General features: G+C 36.8%; 3 protein-coding genes across 3 annotated transcripts; 2 read left to right on the forward strand and 1 right to left on the reverse strand.

Moving 5' to 3' along the window:
- Nucleotides 1-11,545: 11,545 nt before the first annotated feature.
- Nucleotides 11,546-11,953, forward strand: LOC150035474 (uncharacterized). Its single transcript, XM_090314322.1, has one exon. The coding sequence runs from the start codon at nucleotides 11,546-11,548 to the stop codon at nucleotides 11,951-11,953; it is 408 nt and encodes a 135-aa protein (XP_090170448.1).
- Nucleotides 11,954-14,211: 2,258 nt separating this feature from the next.
- On the forward strand, nucleotides 14,212-14,691 carry LOC150035475 (uncharacterized). Its single transcript, XM_090314323.1, has one exon. It carries the CDS (start codon nucleotides 14,212-14,214, stop codon nucleotides 14,689-14,691), a length of 480 nt encoding a protein of 159 aa, XP_090170449.1.
- A 6,571-nt stretch (nucleotides 14,692-21,262) lies between these two features.
- On the reverse strand, nucleotides 21,263-21,775 carry LOC120079127 (uncharacterized). The gene has a single exon (XM_039033308.1). The coding sequence runs from the start codon at nucleotides 21,773-21,775 to the stop codon at nucleotides 21,263-21,265; it is 513 nt and encodes a 170-aa protein (XP_038889236.1).
- Nucleotides 21,776-22,020: the final 245 nt, after the last annotated feature.

Here is a 22,020-nt window from a genome sequence, read left to right on the forward strand (position 1 = left end):
TATTTAAATATGTCTAACAACTTTGATGTTTTTTGTCCATCAATTATATGGAAAAAACTATCAAGAAAAACACTTTTGTTAATACGTTTAAAAATATTTTCTTTACATGCAAAAAACGTCAATAAATATGATTTTTTTTACATTCTTAAAAAATAGTTGATGGACAATATTACCTTACTTTGACATTCAAAACGTATTGTCCATCAACTATTTTTTAAGAATGTAAAAAAAATCATATTTATTGACGTTTTTTGCATGTAAAGAAAATATTTTTATTGGTAGTTTTTAAGCATCAACTATACATTTTTTTTTTTACTTTTTTTTACCAGTCAATTATACTAATTAAAAAAATTTGGGTTATTGCGACCCCAATCAAGTTTTAATCCAAAATTTACATTTACACTCATGGTACCTAACCTATACTTTATACACAAACAAGGAAAAAAAAACCAAATCACTTACATAAAGTTTGTAGTACAACTTCAAACAACTCCTGCAAAACAACTTTACACAACTTTACTCAACTCTTGAAAACGCGACTACCTTACCCTGCAAACCACCAACTATACACTTAACTTTTCAAATATACATGACTATGTTATCAGAATCAGACAAATTACAAAGTGTATCATTCCTTCTAATACCACAATTACAAAATTAGACCAACAACTATACAACTCCAATAACTACATTACTCCTGCAACACCAACGACTACACAGATATCTTGGCAATCCACCAACTATACACAACTCCAAATTTTCAATAGCACATATCTAAATTCATATCGCCAGACCATCTCATTTGAAACAAGTAACATATTTAATAAACTTACTATCCAACGAATCAATCGAGTAATTTTCATTAATCAACCAGTAAAACAATGTTTCTACAAATAACCAATATCTAAAAATCTAATCATATAATACCTAACTCGACTAAAATTGATATCGTATCTCATATCCTAAACCTTTACATACTAATTTACTGATGAATCGTATGACAAAAATTTCAATTTACTATAAGGTGTTTGTCTCATAAAAAACAAACAAATAAATGTAATTTATTAACAAAATAATACTAAGTGTAAACCTTATAGTTAATGAAAATAATCTAAAAAAATGCATACCATGTCTGTAATTATTTTGCTCCCGTGTTTTACTATGTCGCGCATGAACTTCATAATATAATACCCATACTCTGTATTACCTAGTTGTTGAACACACTATATGTACACATATATTTCAACCCACGTTATAAGAAAACAAATATTTTAATCAAACCTATATTACCCTTTAATCAAAATTGAAATGCTTACCTTAACAGGAACCCAAGTAAGAGGTCGGGGTCTCGAATTTGTTCGAGCATAAAACAGTCTTATGGCCCTAAAAGAACAAACATACAAAATATTAGAATCAAGATCAATTTTGAAGACCAATGGCCTCTACACCAACCTATTGACACCAACCTATCCCACATGAATCGAGATCTCTATTCATCATTGCCTTCTATGCATCAATTTCTAAGACCTTTTATAACTGTTTTATATAGTTAGAGTCCGTTCTTTGGTAGGGTTCCCTTTTTTTAGTGTGCTTGGTTTTTTATATGCCCTTGTAATTTTTTCCATTTTCTCTCAATGAAAGTTGTTGTTTTCATTAAAAAAAAAAAACAACAAATAAATAAATAGCACTTCTCAAAATTCAAGAACCTATCACACACAAACCTACTCTTTCAAAGATCAAACTTATAATTTAATCTAAGTTTAATTTTCCTAAAAACACAAATTTAGGCCCCACATTAAAAGTTTTCAATGACTATGGAGCTTTGGTGCACCACACTAAGCACTCTAAAAAAACACCGATTTCAGGCCTAAATATTACACCAAAATGAATAAGCAAAGCACAATGGAAGACATTAACTCATGTAAGTTCTTCGTTAAAGTATTAGCAACACAACGACCAGTGATTGACGGTGTTCGATGAATAGCAACACTGATGTGGTGACCGTTGATCGAGCGAACAACTGTGAGAAGTGGCAAGCGACAGGGGTCTAGCGAATGAGAAATTGAGAGAGAGAGAAAAAGATTGGTGTTCGGCTGGGGGGTTTTCACGTGTGGAAAGAAAATATGAGTGAATCTACTTTACATACATACACACATATATATATACACATATATATACAGGGTTGATGCCTTAAATCTCGTAGTTTTGTAGTTTATAAATTGTATTTATAAAAATATATTATTTATTTAATAAAATAGGTGTTATTTTATTTGACATTTAGTTGCATTAACCTAAAACCAATAAACTAAGATCCAACGTTATTCGATGATGCTTGAACGGTCTGTAGTAGATGAATAAGGCATATACTTTATCCTGGTGACACTATGGATACGACCCGCTTTGTAGTTGTTACAATTGTTATAAAGTGCTATATATGATATGATCTTGATCATTCATGTGGAGACATGTGAGTGGAGGTATCCTATATAAAGAGTTTGTATAAGACCAGACTACAAAATGAATAGTCTCTCTTTATAACACTGTTACTAAAAGAGACTTGCATTTCACCAAGATAACCATATGTGATTTGACCTTAATCCTGAGTGAGTTATGAGCTTCTGCCTATGAGGATAGTCCTTTAATCTGCATGGGTGAGAGTTGTCAGATTTGTCGACTCAATATGCCTACCATTTTGGGGATTCTTTTGATTGGGAAGCTGGGAACACAGGTACGCAGGAAGGAATTTGCTCCTTCTCGATTGTTAGAGTAAGTGGATAAATTGCTAGCTTAAGGATTGATATCGAGTCTTTAATAATGTGGTGTCACATTCTTTCCTGGCTCGAGAGGGGTTAAGTTATAGTTGGACTATGATTAATTGTTCATTAGAGGGATTAGTGGTACTTAAGAAGTTAGATGCAACTACAAGGGTAAATGGTAATTTTGATCCAATTGTACTTACGAGCATTTTGTGAAGGGTCAATACGCTATCGATTGGTTATATCCTAAGAACACAAAAATATGTCCATAGTGTGATGAGTGCAGCTGACAATCTTTTTAATGGAGTGATCGACAGTTAATGAAGGTTGATTAATTTAATTAAAGAGTTTAATTAATCAATCAAGTATCATTGGAGCTTCAATCTATAGGTTCATAAGGTACCATTGTTAGCTCAATAAGGATTAATGAGAATCAAATTAATTTTAGATTAATTTGAATTGTTCAAATTAATTAAAGGGAACAAATCATATATATACAATTAATATAATGTATATGTTTGCAATCAAGTTTTATAGATTCGTTGTCGCCTACGATCTTCTGACTAAAAAAATAAAATATGTTCACCGAGCCTAAAACTTATACTAAAAGAGTAGTATAAGCAGTAAGTACGGGTCAAGTCCACGGAGAAACAATGAACTAGCTAGGACGGTAAAAGGATTTCATATAATAGGGGGTTTCGTTTGATTTGTAATAAATTGAATTAGAAGTAAACATGTAATGAATTAAAGTTCGAATGAAATTAGAGCGTGCAATGGAGTTAAAATGAATCAATAAAAGGGCTCTTGGGAATAGTTTATTATGTACAATTTCAGCCATTAGATGTTAAGAAACACTGCCAATCCCATGAACTCCACAATATATTAGTAAAAACCAATAGTCCATTTAGCCAATTGTGAGATTAATCAAATTGACCCTAAATTAATTTTAAACTTTTCTTTCTCACCGAAATCCAAACAAAACTAATTTGCATTAAAACTAGGGTTCATGCGTTGTGACATCCTACAAGTTGGAAAACCTATACTTATAGCATGATTCATTGAGTGAGATTAAATTAGGACAAACAAGTATGAGTTCAAAAAAAGTCTTAGCTGTCACAAGAATTCCTAATGCATGCAACCTAATCTACAATTATGCAAAGCCACCATGTAGAAATTGCATACAAGAACACAATAAAAATGATTTTTCAGATCAATTCTATCAAATTCTATTAAAAATAAACTCAAATCAAACTCAAGATTTCATAGGATTCAACACAATTAATTAAACATCCTCAAGAAATTCGACGAAACTACTAAACCCAAGAAAAAATGGTTACCTAGCCTTGCATCTTCTTCAAATAAGAAACAATAAGTGAGAAATTGAAAGCAATAATGAAAGGAATTGAAAGATGGAAGAAAGAATAGTGAAAATCAGATGAAGCTCCTCAAAAAATCGTCCTCAATGTGGCTCCAATTCGTTCTTCCCTATGCTAGAATGTTAAAGATGGTTTTATAACCAGGTCACAACGTCACAATGCTGACAAGAGCATTGTGACACTCATTTGCGCGCATGCAAAGCAAAAAATTTTCGTCAAAGTCTGTAGCTGCAGTCTGTAACATTGCAATGCTACCCTGTTCAGCAGCTACTGCCTTCTAGTGTTGAGGCAATGTTGAGGTCCTTCATGCCACGAGCGTTGCGACGCTCCAAACATGGGCAATGCACGAATACCAGCATTGAGACAGCGTCAAGGGAGGGTTGCAACACTGGGCCTAAGAGTGGTTTGGTAATTTTGCTGTCTTCTTTCAATATGGTGCATCCAACTCCCATTTTTGCTTCATTTTGGCTCAGTTTTCATCCAAATGATATATTTGCTCATCGGGATCGATTTACCTACAAATTAGACAATTTAAGCGTAAAATTTTTTCAATATGGTAAAATTAAGGACATAAAATTAGCTCTTTTTGAGAGCTAACAAACATCCCCAACTTAACTCTTGATTGTCCCGAGCAAGGTCACAACATATAATCATGCAATCAACAAAGTACTGTTCACTCTATTTATCAGTCCTAACTCAAGTCTTAACAGTCTTTTGAGCTATACAATTAACCACATAAAAAACTGAATTCAAACACTCATTTGAGACTCATTGTAAAAGATAACTTTGCAATCAAGATCATGTATAAATGAACACTAAGGCCTTGAAAACTTTTTTCAAAAATCAAAGAATGCCTGAAAAAGCTTTATCCTACTCCCATTTCATCTTCCCTCTTTTCTGGCTTGATTATTAATCTAACACATACCATTCTTGCTAAACGAAGAGAAACACCTAGCCAAGAGTGCCTAAGACTCACACACAAAAAACTTAGAAGGCATTGATTTTACCTAGAGGGCTAGCTTTCACACTCAACCGTCAGGAACTAAATCACTCTTTTCTTGTGAGGCCCTAACTAGACATGATGGAGGTAGCTCTTTTCTTCTCTATCCATGTACACATGCCACTATTTTTTGCAGGAAAGCTAGCTTTTGCCCCCTTTTTATAATATATATATATATATATATATATAAATTTGTTCTTGCTTTCTCTCTTTTTTCTTATTTCCTTAATAATACACTAGGCCAATTTTTTCTCTCATTGTCTTACTTTGCTCTAAGGCACTAAAGGTTACTCCTAAGCCCAAAGTGGGCCTTTTGAGGTGACAACGAAAATTCGAGAGGGATAACCCGATACTAAGATTCTTTAGGATTTTTTTTTTTAAAAAAAAATCACTTAGCCTAGTTCATTATGCATGAGTTTCTATGAATTTTTTTTTAGAATGAGATCAAAATCATGAAAGAATTTCCCTTCTTGAAGGCATAAAACTCAGTGAGTATATCATCAACTTATCATTGAAAGGAAATGAAAAACAAAGTGAACAAAATATGCATAAAACACCAACATCCAGACATTCAGCACAAATTTTTATCCCATTTTTCAGCAATCAATGAAAAAATCTGATCACAAAAGCTGAGCTTAGATGTTCAAGGTTAACCAGAGATCACAAGTATAAAAGAATCAATTTATTCATAAAAAAGAATCTAGTAATTGTATGCAATTGTATCTCATCTATACCAAGTATTCAACCATTCCCCCTTCCCCCCTCCTCCCTCTCAAATCATATATGCTATGGCACAAAATAAGAAAAATGCTTTGCACCCATCCCTAACTTTAAAAACATGCATTGTCCTTAATGTATTGAAAAGTTAAGAATCATGCAAAAGGACAAGTAGAGGGATGTTGGGTTCTTAAATGATGCATATTTTATATGTTAATTCCCCAAAATCAAGTTGATTATTTGTTTTAAATGCTTATTTTGTACGTAAAACGGTCCCCGAAGCATTTAGGAGTCATTAAGAGAAGATCGAGCCAAAAAGAATCCAAAATAGCCAAGAAATTCAAGTGTCACAACCCTAGGAGAGTTGTTGTGCAACGCTTGAAGGCAAATTGTTCAATCTCGTTGCAAAACGGGGCAGCGTTGCAAAGCTCCGGACTTTGATGCGCAACCTTGCATGTGCGTGCGCCTTGCATTGACAAGCATTGAGGGGGTAGCATTGCAAGGCAAGCCCAACGGTTCGAAACTTTTCACCGATTTAGCGTTGCAATGCTACCTCAGCGTCATGACGCTAGCTTGCATACTATAAACGACTTCTCTTTCACTTTTGCAAAGGAGAGGAAGAAAAATCATGGAGGCTGGGATCTCTTTTTGAGTTGTTTGACTTCTTTCGTAATTCTTGCTCTAATTTATGTTAGATTTTATATTTTTGTTGAATTGTAAACAAACTCTTGTAATCCTTCAAACAATTTGTCAATGAATTTGTGAAGTTGATTGAATCTTGTTTCGATTTCAAGGGTTCATGTAAATTCCTTTGAGTTTTCTACTTTCTTTATCAATTGCAATCTGAATTGTGCTTTCTTGAATCTGATTTTAATTCTTGAATCATGTTGAATGATCTAAATCTTGAACATGTATAGCCTAGATGCTTAGTTTTGTCACAATCGTTGTTGAATACGTTGCTTTCAATGTGTTTGCTGGAATGTCTAGTCAAGATCTACAAGAGGCAATAGTAGTCGTGTGTTTGATAGCTATCCTAGGATGCACTAATTTCTAGAGTTGGAGAAATTTTGGTTAATTGAGTAAGCTATCTTAACAATTAATCAACGCAATTGAATCCTAGAACCTAATGCGCATGTTTTCTATTCTATATGGCCGCTATTGAACCCAATAGAAGTAGGAGCATGTAGGTTGATTAGGGTTTGGCCTATCTAACCTTAATGGATGATTAGGACGCTCTCTCGACTATGTTATTGCTAGTTGTCGGCCTTTGTAGAGGCTAGCTTGATCGAGTTGAGCGAGTAGTTGCAAGCATAATCTGATTGTCAATAAACATTTAGAATTCGATGATAGGAATTGTATTGAACGTCTAACTTGAATTAGAAGCAAGATCATTCCTTACTTGTTTACATTCATCTTTTATCTTTTGATTTCTAGTATTTTTTGTTCAATTTTATCAACCCTCCATTTTATTGCTTTAATAGTCAAGGTTAGTTAAGAAAGGATAAGAATTAAAACCTTCCCTATGGATCGATTTCTTACTTCCATTTTAACTACGAGTTAGTTAGATTGTTGTCTGAACTTTATAAATATTGTTTGTTTTGGGTTAGGTAGAACTAACGATACCTACTTAACAACCGAACAAAATGGCGCCATTGTCGGGTACGGCCAAATCATTTAATCTTTTTCTTAGTTAATTTTACTAGCAAACCTTAAAAACCAAAAATATTTTCTTTTCTTTGTGTCTACTTGTTTTAATATGACGGATATGAACATTTATTACGCACTTCAAGCGATGTATACAACCCATCAAAGAGCACAAAATATAAGAGAATTTAATGAGCTTAAAAGTGAAATAAATGAACTAACCTCTCTTCTTCAAGTTTTGGTTACTGAACACACACAAAATTTACGTGGTCCTGAGCATGAATGCTATGCTCCTTGGGAGATGCCTAACCAAACCCCGTTATCGATGTCGTATCCTTCAATCAATATAGTAATTCTTCAGAGAATTTAGTTGATGAACTTTCTGACTACTCTTGTGAGTTTGTGTAGGAACATTCTAATCTTTCTCAAGAACTATCGAGTTTCCAGTAGGATAGCTTCTATTCCGGACATGTGGTTAGAACCGACTTTCAGAATCTATGTGACCTTGTTACCCAGATTATTGATTCGGTTAGGAGAATCGATAAGCCTTAGGAAGATGAATCTTCTGAAGATACTAAGTTAAATGGTGGAGAGATTCATATCAACAATCCAGTAGAGCCGCCAGTTCTTCAAAATTCCTATCAATGTTAGACGTTGGATTTAATAATGTGTGAACTTGCTAATAGCTTTTCTGATTGTAAGTAGGATTCAATTAAGTTTCACTTAGAGACTCAAACCCCCGTGCTTGTTGAGGTCCATCAAACACCTAAACTTGCACACTCCATGCTTACATTGGAGAACCATTCAGAGCCCTCCGTCGTCTATGACACTGAAGTCGATCTAATAAAGGAGTTTACTTGGATCGACGATGAAGATGATGTTTATCCCACGACATATTCAGAACAAGTAAGTAGGGATAAGTATGAGCCCGTACCACATCTTAAGGAATCTCAAGTAAAATAGTTAGAAGCTTCCGAGCCTAGAACAATTCTTGCTCCTGGAATTTTTTGCATCTTTGATTACTGCTCATATTTTCCTTGCAAGTCAGAGTCAGTTGTTGAGTCTTTTCTTTCTTTCAACTCTTCTGGTTCATTTGAGTCTTTTAATTCTTTCTTTTCCCCTTTTACCAGATATTAGAAAATCCAAATTCGACCTGTCTGGTTCTCGAAAGAGGATGAGCTCTCTTATAGCCCTACCAGGCTATATAGATTCATCCAAGAGAGGATCAGAGAAGTATGAAAATTTTTATGTACCTTGAAAGGTATATAAGACGGATCACGTCAAGTAATCGATGTTAAAAATTTACCCTTCCTAGAGGCAGTCAGGCGTAAAAAAATAAAACAAAAATTTTCGGTTTTCTTTTAATAAATAATTTCTTTTTCTAAGTTTTTCATTTTAGATTTAATTTAATAAAACAAAGTAAACTCTACAATTTTTTAGTGTTAGTTTTTATCAAAAAATAAAAATAAAAATAATTAGGGCACAATGTTGCAATGCTGGGTTAGCCAGCATCGCAATGTTGCGAGGTAGAATCACGCAGATTCTTCCATTTTTAAGTTTTCATTTTCTTCTTCAACTCATTTTCTCTCAATTTTTCTTCTCAGCTTTCATCGGTTCTTCATCCCCACTTCAAATCCAAACCATTTTGCTTCCAAACTCTTCAATTCCTTAACTTCTCAAGGATTTCTACCTTGAAAATTTTTGGGTTTTCACCAAAACTCCATTCTAGGGCTTTCTTTTCTCTTCTTCTCAAGCTGGGGATTCAACACCCAAGGTAATGCAGTTTCCGCTTTGTTTTAACTCTTTTATGATTATTTTGAATGTGATTTGAGTTGTGCTTGATAGAATTTTGAGATTTGTTGAAAAGGAATTTGAATTTTTCTTTATTTTTTCTTGAAAATAATGCTTTTTCTTTTGAATTGTTGAGTGTTGGATAGTTAGCAATAATATGTTTGGGAATTTTTCTGCTTGCAAGTTTATAATTCTATTAGAGGTGTGAGAACGTTTTGTTTGAAATCTTTTAAAAGAAGGAATTAGGAATTTTCTTAGGTTTTAGTCCCTGTTCTGTGATTTTTTTTAGAAATCTTTTCCATGTGTCCTAAGCCTAAGAATGGAAAAAATGTTGCCAGTTCAAGTGGTAGGAATTCTCCTCCACGTTCTGAGTCTAATGTGCCTAGGTTTGTTTCTGAGGGAGCCGAGAGTAGATACTATGAAGTGGTAGCTCTTAGGAACTTAGTGCCAGAGCGAGCTTTAACTTTCGAACCAAATTTCTATCTCCAAATCACTTCCGAATTATGGAAGAGAGGATGGAAAGCCTTAGCAGCTAACCCTGGTGATGCTATTGTTCATTTTGTTAGAGAGTTCTATGCCAATATAGACCTGGATAGAGATGTATCTTTAGTAAGAGGTGTTAGAGTCTCTTTCTCTTCCTCTAGAATAAATGAAGCCTTTGGCCTAGTTCAGTTTGACGATGAGTATGGTCGGTTTCTATATCAACCACTGGATGAACATGAGATTATTGAAGCCCTCTGTAGGCAAGATGCTCAATGGACACGTTCAGGTGGAGTTGCAGTAAGGTTTAAATCTAGAGACATGTCTGTAGTAGGTCAAATATGGCATGCTTTTGTATGTTCCAGATTGATGTTTGTCCTTAGATTGACTGATGTAACTCGAGACAGGGCCAAACTTCTTTACTGTCTCATTCAGGGTATGTCCATTAACATCGAGAGAGTAATTCATGCTTCTATAAGATGATGTGGGCATTGTTCTACAACGGGTAGCCTTGGACACCCTAGCTTAATAACCTTGTTGTGTCAAAGGTTCGGGGTAGAAATACCTAGGAATGAGGAGCGTATGAGGCATAAAGCTCCAATTTTTAAGACTACCATCTCAACCTTCTGAGGCCGTGGAGTTGAGGAACTCCACGAACAACAAGAAGAAGAGCTAGGTGAGGAAGATGAGAATTTATGAGAAGAACCATTTAGGGTAGAACTTCCTGATCATCCTCATGAATAACCCACTAGTGGTGAAACCTTAAAGCACTTAGAATTACCACTGAAGCCTTAAGGGTGGGCTGTGAAACCATTCGTCAAGTTAGGCGTATGCAAAGAACGGTTAATTTCATGTGCGAAAGAGACCGTCTCTACTATGCTAGCATAGGTTTTCAGTATGATCTTCAGTTAGAGCCCGACTCATCTGACTCGGACTGATTTGGCATCACTCATATTTTCCTTGTATCTTCTTCCATTTTTGCCCTATCTTTTAACTTTCATTTTTCATTTTCACTTTTTATTTGCTTTTTAGGTTTAGAATTTTTAGACTAAATTTCTTCGTTTTCTTGTAGTTTTTTTTTTTTTTTTTTTTTCCAATCTTCTTCTTTTTATTTTCTCTTTTGTAAAAATAAACAAGAATGAAAGAAAAACAAAAACAAAGCAGTAGGAAAATGTCTACCACCATCCATTGCGTGAAACCATGGGTTTTGTTCCGTTTTTATTTTGTCTTTATGCTTAATTCTTAGTTATAAACATTGAGGACAATGTTTAGTTTTTAAGTTGAGGGTGGGAAACATTCATGTTCTTGACATTTATTAGGGTTGTAAAAATGAGCCATGCTAAAAATTTTTGCTTTGTCATATCTTTGCATGTCTAAAACCCTTGAGCACCTGAGCTCGGGTTATGTGGATTTTTGTGATATTGATGATATATATCTAGATTAGTCTCTTTACATCTGTAACACCCCCAAATATTTTTTTTTATATTTTAGTGTAATTTTAGTATTTCCTTTTATTGTTGAGGGCATTTTTGGAATTTTGGAAGTCAAGTGTAGTTGCGGAATTTAATTGTTGGCGTAAAATTATTCAATTTAGAAATTAATGGCAGGAATTAATTTTCTTTTGAAAAGGAAAGGAATTTAATAGTATAAAGTGGAATAAGGAAAAGAATAAAGTATATTATACTTATTTGCTTTTTTAGTTATTATTATTAATAATAACAATAATAATAATAATAACTAAAAAAGAGTAGTTACAACAGACCTAACCGCAGGATAGAGACATGCAGGTCCTGTCTCTTGAGGCTAAACATCTGAGGGATTTCCAGAAGTATGACCCTCGTCTTTTTGATGGATTGTTGGGGGACCCCACCAAAAAAAATATGTGGTTGTCATCTATTGAGACAATATTCCATTTTATGAGGTGCCCGGAAGTGCATAAGCTTCATTGCGCAGTCTTCATGTTGACTGGTAACGCAGAAATCTGGTGGCGTTCAGCAGAAAAGATGATTGTTATTGGTGGTGAACTTGCAACCTGGGAGCAGTTCAAGGAGCGCTTTTATGAGAAGTACTTTTCGGCCAACACCCGATACAACAAACAGGTAGAATTCTTGAACTTGAGGCAGAGAGTTATGTCAGTGGAGGAGTATGAGCAGGAATTTGATAAATGTCTTGCTTTTCTCCTGAACTAGTAGCCACCGAGGCAGTAGGGACAGAGAGATTCATCCAGGGCCTGAGGAGCGGACTGCAAGGGATGGTGCATGCCTTGGACTATAAGACGTATGCTACAGCACTATGGGCCACCATGAGGATTGATGGTGACTCCCAGGTGGGAGAGGAATACAGGAGATCGCTTGGGATTGGGACCTTCACAGGTCAGAAAAGGAAGGTTGAACACAGGGCTCCTGAGCATCAGCATAGGAACCAGAACACAGTGAATGCTCCACGTTAGTGGGGACAGCAGGGTTCCCAGTTTGTGAATGGTAGGGAGGATAGGCCGATATGTACCACTTGTGGTAAGCGACACTAGGGACGTTGTTTAGCCGGCTCTGGAATATGTTTTCGATGTGACCAGAAGGGGCATATGTTAGATAGATGCCCGAGGAGGAACGCGCCTGAACACAGGGGCCAACCCGTAAGTTCGTTTCAGGAAGGTCCGAGTCATCAACAACAGCAGGGTAGGGTGTTTTCTACCACTCGGCGTGAGGCCGAGAAGTTAGGCACCATGGTGACAGATACACTTCCCATTTTGGGGCACCATGCTTTAGTTTTATTTGACTCTGGCTCTTCGCATTCGTTTATATCTGCTGTATTTATGAGGCATGCCATGTTAAACTCAAAACCTTTGCAATTTTTATTGTCTATTTCCACTCCATCAGGAGAGATCATGTTAGCTACAGAAAAGGTAAAAACATGTCAGGTAGAGGTAGCCAATCGCGTATTAGATGTAACCTTGATAATTTTAGATATGCATAATTTTGATGTGATATTGGACATGGATTGGTTAGCTACTAATCATGCCAGCATAGATTGCTCCTGTAAGGAGGTCATCTTTAACCCTCCTACAGGAGCCAGTTTTAAGTTTAAAGGGGTTGGGACCGTAGTCCTACCGAAAGTGATTTCAACATTGAAGGCCAGTAGACTATTCGACCAAGGAGCCTGGGGCCTTATGGCCAGTGTGGTGGACACTAGAGAGATTAAAGTCACCTTGACTTCGGAGCCAATAGTGAGGGATTTTTCAGACGTTTTTCCAGAGGATCTTCCCGGACTGCCCCCGCAGCGGGAGATAGATTTTGCTATTGAGTTGGAGCCAGACACAACCCCTATTTCGAAGGCTTCATATAGAATGGCCTCAGCAGAGTTGAAGGAACTGAAGGTCCAATTGTAGGAGTTGTTGGACAAGGGTTTCATACGCCCTAGCATATCACCATGGGGTGCACCTGTTTTGTTTGTGAAAATGAAGGATGGATCGTTACATCTGTGCATTGATTACAGAGAGCTGAACAAGGTGATCGTCAAGAATAAGTATCCCCTTCCCAGGATTGATGATTTATTTGACCAGTTACAGGGAGCTATGGTATTCTCTAAGATTGATCTCCAGTCAGGGCCAGCTGAGAATAAAGAACAGTGACATACTCAAGACAGCTTTTTGTTCGAGGTATGGACATTATGAGTTCATAGTAATGTTGTTCGGTTTAACGATTGCACCAGCAATGTTCATGGATTTGATGAATAGGGTGTTCAAGGAATTCCTCGACACCTTTGTGATTGTTTTTATTGATGACATCTTGGTTTATTCCAAGACAGAGGCCGAGCATGAGGAGCATTTGCAGAAAGTTTTGGAGACGTTGAGGGCCAATAAGTTGTATGCTAAGTTTCTAAATGTGAATTTTGGTTGAGGCAGGTGTTCTTCTTAGGGTATGTAGTATCGAAGGAAGGTGTCTCTGTGGATCCTGCAAAGGTTGAGGCAGTTACGAGTTGGACTCGTCCAACCACAGTCAGTGATGTGTATAGTTTCTTGGGGTTAGTAGGCTACTATAGACGATTTGTAAAGGACTTCTCTTGCATAGCCACCCCATTGACTCAGTTAACTTGGAAGGGAGCAACATTTGTTTGGAATGAGGCTTGTGAAAACAGTTTTTAGGACCTCAAGCAGAGGTTGGTTTCAGCCTCAGTTCTTACAGTACCGGATGGATCAGGTGGTTTTGTCATTTACAGTGATGCATCCAAGAAAAGGTTGAGATGTGTATTGATGCAGCAGGGCAGAGTAGTTGCTTACGCTTCACGTCAGCTAAAGAAGCATGAACAGAATTATCCCACGCATGACCTTGAGTTAGCAGTGGTGGTTTTTGCTCTCTAGATCTAGAGGCATTACTTATATGGAGAGAAGATACAAATCTTGACCGACCATAAGAGTTTGAAGTACTTTTTCACTTAGAAAGAGTTAAACATGAGGCAAAGAAGGTGGTTGGAATTGGTGAAGGATTATGACTGTGAAATTTTGTACCATCCAGGAAAAGAAAATGTAGTGGCAGATGCTCTAAGCAGAAAGGTGGCTCATTCAGCAGCCCTCATTACCAGACAGACTCACTTGTGCAGGGAACTGAAGAGGGCAAAAATTGCAGTGGCCGTGGAAAAGTTCACGACACATTTAGCACAGTTGTCGGTGCGACTAAATCTAAGGCAAAAGATTATTGATGCGCAGCGAGACGACCCTTATCTGAAAGAGAGAGTTCGTAAGGTGGAGTCAGGCCAGGATGGTGAATTCTCAGTTTCAGTGGAAGGTGGTCTGCTTTATCAGGGGAGTTTGTGTGTGTCAGCAGTTAGTGATATTAAAGAAGAGTTGTTGTCAGAGGCTCATAGTTCCTTATTTTCGATTCTATTCGACAACACCAAGATGTATCAGGACTTGAAACGTTACTACTGGTAGAATGATATGAAAAGAGTGGTTGCAGAGTTTGTCAGTAAGTGCTTGGTGTGGCAGTAGGTGAAAGCCCCGACGCAGAAACCAGCAGGCTTGTTACAGCCATTGAGTGTACCAGAATGAAAGTGGGAGCATGTGTCTTTGGACTTCATCGTAGGGTTGCCTCGGACAGTCAAAGGTTTCACTATGATACGGGTTGTGGTAGACAGACTTACGATTAGCACATTTCATACTTGGGAAGTCCACCTTTTCAGTGAATAAATGGGCATAGTTATACTTGAAAGAGGTGGTGAGGTTGCACAGAGTGCCTGTGTTTATCGTGTCAGACAGAGACCCTCGTCTCACGTCTAACTTCTAGAAAAGTGTTCAGGAAGTTTTGGGGACCCGGTTAGACTTCAATATAGCTTTTCACCCTTAGACTGAGGAGGCAGAGAGAGAGATTGAACCAGATATTGGAAGACATGTTGTGTGCTTGTGACATAGAGTTTTCGGGAAGCTGGGATGCTCACTTGCATTTAATAGAGTTTGCTTATAATAATAGCTACCAGTCCACTATTGGGATGTCACCATTTGAGGCCCTATATGGGAAGAGTTGCAGGTCCCTTGTGTGTTGGGATGAGGTAGGAGAGAGGAAATTGTTAGGACCTGAATTAGTTCAGGCCATGAATGAGGCAATATAGAAGATCAGGGCTCGTATGCAAACAGCTCAGAGCAGATAGAAGAGCTATGCCGATGTAAGACGTAAGGACCTGAAATTTGAGACTGGTGTAAAAGTGTTCTTAAAAGTGGCATCCATGAAAGGTATTCTGAGGTTTGGCAGGAAGGGGAAGTTGAGTTCGAGATTCATTGGACCTATCGAGGTCTTGGAGCGAGTTGGCCCTGTAGCTTACCGATTGGCATTGTCCCCAGCATTGTCTTCAGTTCATAATGTCTTCTATGTGTCGATGCTAAGGAAGTATGTGACAGACCTGTCCCATATAGTTGACTACGAGCCCTTACAGTTGAATGACAACTTGAGCTATGAGGAGAAACCTATAGAGATCCTTACCAGAGAGGTAAAGACATTGCACCGCCGAGAAATTGCATTCATAAAGGTTTAGTGGCAGAATCACCAATTCAAGGAGGCTACCTGGGAGTGGGAGAACGAGATGAAGGTCCAGTACCCAGAACTTTTTCTGGATTAAACTTTCGAGGACAAAAGTTCTTTAGGGGAGGGGGGGAAGAATGTAACACCCCCAAATATTTTTTTATATTTTTGTGTAATTTCAGTATTTCCTTTTATTGTTGAGGGCATTTTTGGAATTTGGGAAGTCAAGTGTAGTTGCAAAATTTAATTGTTGGTGTGAAATTATTCAATTTGGAAATTAATAGTAGGAATTAATTTTCTTTTTAAAAGGAAAGGAATTTAATGTATAAAGTGGAATAAGGAAAAGAATAAAGTATAATTATACTTATTTCCTTTTTTAGTTATTATTATTATTATTATTATTATTTTATTTTATAAAAAAATCAAACCCTTTTCTTCCTCACGCATCCGGCGGCCCCATCCCCCCTAAATTTCTTTTTCCTCCCGTCGCCGACCTTGTCAAGTAGTCGATTTCCTCAGCCCCTCGTCTAGAGGTTGCTAGTCCGACCCTAGCCGCTCGCCGCCGAGGTTTTGCCCATCCGACGCCCACCATTCGACAAGGCCCGATCACGTTCGAAGCCCCGCCCTCCGGATCTGCACGTCTGCCACCCGATCTGTTCGCCCAACGCTCACGCTAGGTCGCCCGTCGAGTGGAGTTGTCCTGCCGTCGGTTGATGCCATCCAGCCATGTGCCTTGCTCGCCTCTTTGCCTCCGTGAGGCCATTCGACCCCTAGCCAACCGTCCACATTCAGCCATCAATGTTTTTGTCACCGTCGAAGCCTTAGCCATCGCTTGAATTCACTCTCCGCCACTGCATGATCTCAAGGGAATCTTGGATTTTGGTAATATCTTTTCTTGTTGGGTTGGGTTTCTTGAAGGATTTTTGGATGCCCATTAAATTTGGAATGGTAGTTAACCTTGGTTGCATTATTTGACTTTAGATTGGAGTTGGAAATTGTTAAAGCGACCATCCACCGGATTCAAGGTTGTTCGACAGGTGTTTTGTATAAGGTTTGCGATTGTTGTGGTTACTCTTGAACACCAATTAGTTTGGGGATTGTTAGATTAAATTTTCTATATTTTGGTTTTGGGTTAAAATTGTTAACATCTCCTTGGTTTGGATTTTAGATTCAAGACTTGAGACGTTTAGGGTGTTGCTCATCAATGTAAAGGCCAATTATCTTTTGAAGTTTGGTAAGTTTGGAGTAAGTTGTTGGGTGGTTATTTTGAATTATGATTAATTGTGGAGAATTAATTATTAATTTTGAATTTTGTGTATGTTCAGGTAGCCAACAGAATTGGGTTTTGGAATTAAGTTTAGACTGAGCTATAGTTTAGGTAAAGTAAAATTGGAGGTCTTTGAACAATTTGGTTAATTGGAGTTAGACCCAAAATATTGATTTAAATATTGGATTTATCTTAGGTGTTGCTTGTTTTGATAAGCTTGCTTGGGTTTCTTTAGATTTAACTTTGAGGTAAGTAATCTTACTACTAGAACTACCCACGGGCCAAACATTAGATGTATGTTAGCATGATAAATGAATGTTATGGCAGAATGACAACATGATAGATTGATAGTATAACATGATCAAAGTATGTTCTGTTACGAGATCCGAATCATTTATTTATGCACATAGACACTTGAATGCTAGTATGAGATGGTATGTGCTTCCATGGTTGTATTTGATCTGATGATGTTGAGGTATACATGTATGTTGTAGAACCATGATGTTGAGGTATATGTGTATGTTGCAGAGCCATGATGCTGAGGTTTATATGTATGTCATAGATTCGTACAATGATGATTATGATGTTGAGACTGTGCAAATGTCCTTACTGATTAGTTAGATGCCCATTAGAATTTGTGTTTCCTTCGGGATTCACCAGTTTGTGTTTCCTTTGGGATTCACCAGTTTGTGTCTCCTTCGGGATTCACCAGGTGTAGTAGGCATACTTAACTACAGTAGGATAGGACTCAGTCTCCTTCTTGTTTCATGTGTATATATGTCGCATGAGGACTAGGGCAGTTTATATGTTTCACCAGAGGTGGATATCTAGAGGACATAGATGCCCAGCCTGACCCCAGTAGTGGGGTTACTTACTGAATATTTTATACTCATTCTTTCTCATGTGGTTGTTTCGGGTAAGGGTAGAGATGCACCGGCGATGGACAGGCGAAATTCGTGATCGAGCCACTGGGACTTTTTATTATCCTTTATGATTTATGGGTACTCTACTATTGTTTAGTGTTTGAAATTAATGAAAGTATTTTGAACTTACCTTATTTAATTAACATTTATTTCGTCATAACCGAGTGTCGTTTTGAGTTCCATGCATGCATGTATTTGTAACGGCCTAACTTAAGTCCTAGGGGGTCGGGTCGTTACAACATCCCTATAACATTCTTTTTATTCTCTTAAAAAACACAATATTTTTGTCTTGGTATCATTCCCCTTATATGACTCATTTTTGCTTTCTAAGTATGTTCATTCATTCAAGAATATCATTCACTTTGTTAGCCATGATCATTTGCTTTTCTCAATCTTTTAATTCTTATGAATAAACTTGGATATCACATTCTCTCAAGCAATGATACAAATCTGTTTTAAATTTCTTAAAATATTTTCTTACAAGTTTTGAAACTCATTCTTCAAAAGAAACTTTATTTTCCTTTTAACTTCATAAAACTGAATACTTAGTCTTTAGATTTATTTAGAATCTCAAACTTTTAGAAGAAATGTCATATCAACTTGATTTTCTTTGTCACCCGATAGGACAACCTTTGGTCTAGGAACAACCATCTTGTTTTAGAGGCATGTCTAGACATAGAGGAATAAAAAAGGGCCTAGTGAATAAAAATTACTAGCACAAAAAAAAAAAAAAAAAGAAAAAGAAAGAGACAAGTTTGCTAATTGACATAACAAAATAACATGACCTTAACTAACGGGCGTGTGTGTGCATGGGTAGAGGTGAAAAGAGCTACCTCTGTCATGTTTCTGTTAGGGCTCGCGAGAAAAGAGCGATAAGTTCCCAGCGGTGTGAGTGTGAAAGCTATCCCTTTAAGTAAAAGAAATGCTAATTTCGTTTTGTGTGTGTGAGTTTAAAAGGCACCATTGTATTAGAATTGCCTCTATCCAATGCAAGTTTACCCTAGACCGATAACCAAGCCAGTATAAGGCGAAGAGGAATCGAGAGTTGGATATAGCCTTTTCATTAGTTTTAGTCTTTAAATAAACTAAAACTGAGTAGTCTTTTCTTTTCTGACTTTACAAGAAAAAGATGTTTTCTTTTCAAAAATAGGCTTCAATTCTTTGTTAGAAAAATTTTAAAGGTTTAAATGCTCATTTGTATCATTTGTTTACTTGATTGTTGAGAAGAGAGATATCAATCAAATTTTTGGGCAACCCACATGAACATACTAAACATTTTTGAATGAGTTATTTGAATGAATGCACATTTAATATTCATGTTTTTGCTTGAATGTATGCATATTTCTAGTTTAGGCTTGCTCGGGACGACCAAAAGCTAAGTTGGGGGTGTTTTGTTAGGTTTTTAAAGATGCATATTTTATATGTTAATTCCCCAAAATTGAGTTGATTATTTGTTTTAAATTCTTATTTTGTAGGTAAAATGGTCCCCAAAGCATTTAGGAATCATTAAGAGAAGATCGGGCCAAAAAGGATCCAAAATAGCCTAGAAATTCAACAATTTGAAGATAATCGAGTAAATTACCAGAATGCCATCGAGAATGTAGCGTCACGACCATAGGAGAGGTGTTATGCAACGCTTGAAGGCAGAATGTTCAATCTCACTACAAAATAGAGCAGCGTTGCAATGCTCCCTACAGTATTGCAACGCTTCGGACTTTGATGCGCATCCCCACGTGTGTGCGCCTTGCATTGACAAGCGTTGGGGGGGGGGGGTAGCATTGCAACGTAAGCCCAACACTTCGAGGCTTTTCACCGATTTTGCATTGCAACGCTACCTCAGCATCGTGACGCTAGCTGTATACTGTAAAAGACTTTTCTTTCAGTTTTGCAAAGGAGAGGAAGAAAAATCATGGAGGCTAGGATCTCTCTTTGAGTTGTTTCACTTGGATCTCTCTTCGAGTTGTTTCACTTCTTTGGTAATTCTTGCTCCAATTTAGGATAGATTTTATATATTTTTTGAATTGTAACCAAATTCTTGTAATTCTTCATACAATTTGTCAATGATTTTGTGAAGTTGATTGAATCTTGTTTCGATTTCAAGGGTTCTTGTAAATTCCTTTGAGTTTTCTACTTTCTTTATCAATTGCAATCTAAATTGTGTCTTCTTGAATCTAATTTTAATTCTTGAATCATGTTGAATGATCTAAATCTTGAACATGTATAGCCTAGATGCTTGGTTTTGTCACAATCGTTGTTGAATACATTGCTTTCAATGTGTTCGAAGGAATGTCTAGCCAAGATCTACAAGAGGCAATAGTAGTTGTGTGTTTGATGGCTATCCTAGGATGCACTAGTTACTAGATTTGGAGAAATTTTGGTTAATTGAGTAAGCTATCTTAATAATTAATCAACACAATTGAATCCTAGAACCTAATGCGCATGTTTTCTATTCTATATGGTCGCTATCGAACCCAATCGAAGTAGGAGCATGTAGGTTGACTAAGGTTTGGCCTATCCAAACTTAATCGATGATTAGGATGCTTTCTCAACTAGGTTATTACTAGTTGTCGGCCTTTGTAGAGGCTGGCTTGATCGAGTTGAGTGAGTAGTTGCAAGCATAATCCGATTGTCAATGAACTTTTAGAATTCGATGATAGGAATTTCATTGAACGTCTAACTTAAATTAGAAGCAAGATCATTCCTTACTTGTTTACATTCATTTTTTTATCTCTTGATTTCTAGTACTTTTTTGTTCAATTTTTTGAACCCCCTATTTTATTGCTTTAATTGTCAAGGTTAGTTAAGAAAGGATAAGAATTAAAACCTTCCCTGTAGATCGACCTCTTACTTCCACTTTAACTACGAGTTAGTTAGGTTGTTGTTCGAGCTTTATAGTTATTTTTTTTTTTTGGGTTAGGTAGAACTAACGACACCAACTTAACAACCGAACAAGGGAGCTAAGGGAACGTAAAAACTTCCCTGGAGTTGGACACAAGCATAAATTTTGGGCAAGGTGTTTATCGAAGAGCAAGAAATGTACTATAATGAGAAAGAGAATTATCAAAATTCTTTCAGTTATTACTTTTGTTACTTTTTTAATATTTTATTGTCAAGGACAAAAAAAAAAAAAAAAAAAAAACAAAAACAAAAAAGATAAATAAAATGGGAAAGAAAAATAAAAGAAACAGAAAAAATGAAAGTAGATAAATTTTGATGCGTAGCTGCCTCTAGGAAGCACAAATTTTTATCATCATTTGCTCGACATTGGGTGATGATGAGCTCAAGTAAACGAGAGTGAAGTCAAAACCAAGCCAAGCGAGCAAGGTTCACTTCCCCTTCATTGAAAATTTTGAGATGGTATCCATTAACCTTAAATTCCTTCTTTGTCTCAAAGCTTCTAATATCCATTGTACCATAAGGAAAAATGTTAACAATTTCAAATGGTCCAAGCCACTTGGATTTAAGCCTACCTAGCATGAGCTGGAGGTATGAATCAAAAAGCAAAACCTTTTGACCAACCCTGAAGTCTTTCCTCACGAGACCCTTATGATGAATTAGTTTGGTTTTTTCCTTGTAGATCCTAGAGTTCTCGTAAGCCTCAAGCCTCAACTCTTCTAACTTTTGCAGTTCAAGAAGCCTTTCTTCACTAGCTTGGGCTAAGCTCATGTTGCACTGTTTCACTGCCCAGTAGGCTTTGTGCTCGATCTCGACTAGTAAATGACATGCCTTACCATAGATAAGCTTGTAGGGCATCGTCTCGATGGGAGTTGTGTAAGCTATCCTATATGCCCATAAAGCGTCGTCGAGGTGCATGGTCAAATCCTTTCTTTTAGGGTTGACGGTCTTTTCCAGAATACTTTTCACCTCTCGATTGGATATCTCAGTCTGGCTTTTCGTCTGAGGGTGGTAAGGAGTGGCCACTCAGTGATGGACATCATACTTCCTCAGAAGTTTTGGGATTGGTGTCCTAATTCTCCCGGAGTCTCGTTGTTTTGTAAAGAGACACATTTTTTTATGAATAAAATAATTGTTATTTAATTCTGGCATTTATTCATATC

The sequence above is a fragment of the Benincasa hispida genome, chromosome 6 (assembly GCF_027475165.1).
Source record: "Benincasa hispida cultivar pf3 chromosome 6, pf3_genome.v1.1, whole genome shotgun sequence".
In the NCBI taxonomy this organism is placed as follows: Eukaryota; Viridiplantae; Streptophyta; class Magnoliopsida; order Cucurbitales; family Cucurbitaceae; genus Benincasa; species Benincasa hispida.